General features: G+C 49.4%; 1 protein-coding gene across 1 annotated transcript; it reads right to left on the minus strand.

Moving 5' to 3' along the window:
* Window positions 1–230: 230 nt before the first annotated feature.
* Window positions 231–911, minus strand: LOC135442093 (zinc finger protein with KRAB and SCAN domains 1-like; the record flags this gene model as incomplete). The annotated part of the gene is made up of 2 exons (XM_064701639.1): window positions 860–911; window positions 231–673 (listed from the first exon to the last, which is right to left on the minus strand). Coding segments are annotated over exons 1-2 (495 nt in total), but the record flags the coding sequence as incomplete, so codon positions are not given.
* Window positions 912–2,861: the final 1,950 nt, after the last annotated feature.

Consider the following 2,861-nt stretch of genomic DNA (forward strand, 5'->3'; position numbering starts at 1 on the left):
GACAGAATGTTTACCTGTTATTGAGAAGATGGTCTGTGAATCTTGTTGTTTATATAAAAGGTGGCTGAGAACCTAATTATTTACAGAATCAAGCCTGGGAACTTCTGCTTTAAAGCTGCCTCTTATTTTTCCATTAGCTGAATACCTTCATGGCCTCTTTCTTTAAGCTGTGTTTGAACCAGGCTCTCCACACAGGAGGAGATTGGAGCTGATCTGAAACCTCTTCCCACATGGGGACACTTGTAGGGCTTCTCTCCGGTATGGACACGTTTGTGCGTGATGAGGTGGGTGCTGCAGCTGAAGCCCTTTCCACATTCTCCACACTCGTAAGGCCATTCACCAGTGTGGATCATCTGGTGGCTGATCAGGGTGCTGCTCCGTCTGAAGTTCTTCCCACACTCCAGGCACTTCTGGGGCTTCTCCCCATGATAAAGCTGCTCATGGACCACCAGCTCTGAGCTCTGGCTGAAGCTCTGTCCACCTTCTTGGCTCAGAGTGGGTCTTTCCTCCTCAGAGTTCCCTGGGCTGGGTTTGCAGCCCCTGCTCCTGCAGGATCTCTGGGGATTTTCCTCCCCAGTGGAATTCTGCACTGTGGAGTCACGCAAAACAGCCTCGTCCATGAGGTTCTTCCATGGAGATTTTTCCTCCCTGATCTCCATCTTCAGCTCCTTGTCTGGGGGAGGAAGGACAAGGAGAGGATGGCATTTGCCTCCGTGCCAGAGGGAAGGGGAAGGAGAATTCCTCAGATCATTCCTGGCAGGATGGGATTGGCAGCAGGGTTGTCCTGCAACCAGGGGCTGTGCTGGGCTGGGAGATGGAGCAGGAGAGAAGGGGAAAGCAGCACTGACTTCCTCCTCACCTGCCTGGGTATCCCAGGGATCCTTCCTCTTCCTCACAGCTTCCTTTTCCATCTGGCAATGGTTTGGGGATGGGAAATCCTGTTTTGGGAGAATAACAAGGGATGAGCACATTGAGTTTTGTACTGGTTTGAAGGCAAACCTGGGGTATGTCTAAACCAGAATTGCAATTAAAAAACAAAATGAAGATCAAGGCAATGATACAGAAACCCTGCCTTAAACTGACAGAGTCAGGACATAACCTGACACCCTGTTGGTCAGCGTGGTGGCAGCAGTCCCATTAAATGGTGGCTGCAATCCTGTTAGAGTGATCAACATGATTGTGTGAGAGCAGTGATCCTGCAGAAGGGTCTGTCCTTCCTCTGAAGATCCAGTGGTGGTTATGGAGCTCTTGTCCTCTGGCAATCCAGTAGGCAAGGTGCTCCTGGTTGTAGCAAGGCTCAGCTTATATCCAGGTAGGAATGCTTGGCTCCTCCCCCTGGGCGGAGCATCCCACAATGGGATGATGGAATTTTATCAGTCCTGCAGTGACACTCAATGGCCCATTAGCAGAAGATATCTCCCCTGAAGGGCGTTATCAGGGCTGAGTCATGGAAGAGATAAAGAACATTGCCCCACCTGTTTATAGCAGTTGATGAAGATGGGGATTGAAAATATGAATTTGGTTACATCTTGCATTGCAGCCTGAAACAGTGGGGTAATCCCTGCTCAGGGGGTGAACACCACCCCCCTTACCCAAACTGGCTCAGGTGTAAAACCCCACCCTGGGAAGGGCACACAGACAGGGGACAATGTCACACTTGCTCTGCTCCAGGGGAGGTCTCTGTCCCTTGTCACTCCCTTGCTCTGCCCCCCTTTTCTCTTTCTTTTCATCTCCCTCTCTACCTCACATTTACTCTTCAATAAAGTACACTTTGGATAGGGCCTCATTAGCGCCTTAATTGGGCAGAGGAATCTCTATAACAATTTGAGTAACCAGACTGTGACATTATTTTGGCACAGTGAATTCAGGGCACTGTTCTCTGACCCCAAGTCCCTTTGACAAGAGCATGGTTCCCTTCTCTGAGGAGGTTGTGGTTCTTTCTGGAAGAACTCTTGGAAGCTTGGACACAGTCCCTCCTTCCTCCCGGGGAACTTATGGGAGAAATGATGAGGAAAATGGCTGTTGTGTGTGGCCAGTGAAAAAGAAAATATTTTCTTGTCCTTCCTTGAGAAGTTTGTTAAAATCACTGGAGGAAAGGGAGAAAATGTTACCAGCGAGACTGACAAGGTTCATTCACTCCAAGGTGAAGAACATAAGAGGCTGCTGAAAGTCCCACAAGACGCCCAGCTCAAGTAGATAAATTCCCAAATAACTCCGGAATTCACAGGCTTGGGGGCTTTATCAAATGTGACAGTCATTATTCTCTTCATTCCTGTCACCTTTTTGACAGCTACACTGAGTTTCCCCTTCCTTTTAATAATATTTGTATTGGGCCAAATTTGCACTTTGCTTTTATTGGAACCTGCCAACAGCTGAGCTGTAGCTATGCAGGAACCAATGTAACTTGGAATTGCAACAGAATTGCTTCTATTGTCAGTTTATTCATGTTTGGGATTTGTGTTTTCATCACATGTGACTTATGGGAAATAAAATATTCATCAGGGTATTTTATGTAGGATAAAGCTTCATTTCTGCCAAGTTTATTTTGTCCAGTGCCCAGGGGATGCTCAAGGGGTCTCTGTGCCTCTCACCCTGGGGGATGCTTGGGAGGGGTTTGGGGGGCTGTCCTTTTCCCTTTCACCCCAGGCCATTCCCCATGGGCTGTCCCTGTCCCTGTCACCCAGGGGTTGCATTCCCCAGGGGTTGCCACATCCCTCTCATCCCAGGCCATTCCCCAGGGGGTCTCCATAATTCTCACCTCAGGCAATGCCTGTGCAGGGCTGGGGACCAGGGGCTCTGTGTCTCTCTCACCACTGAGGGTGCTCGAGGCTGGGGGGGCTCTCCGACCTTCTCACACCTGG

The sequence above is a fragment of the Zonotrichia leucophrys genome, unplaced genomic scaffold (genome assembly GCF_028769735.1).
Source record: "Zonotrichia leucophrys gambelii isolate GWCS_2022_RI unplaced genomic scaffold, RI_Zleu_2.0 Scaffold_1076_16352, whole genome shotgun sequence".
Taxonomy (NCBI): Eukaryota; Metazoa; Chordata; class Aves; order Passeriformes; family Passerellidae; genus Zonotrichia; species Zonotrichia leucophrys.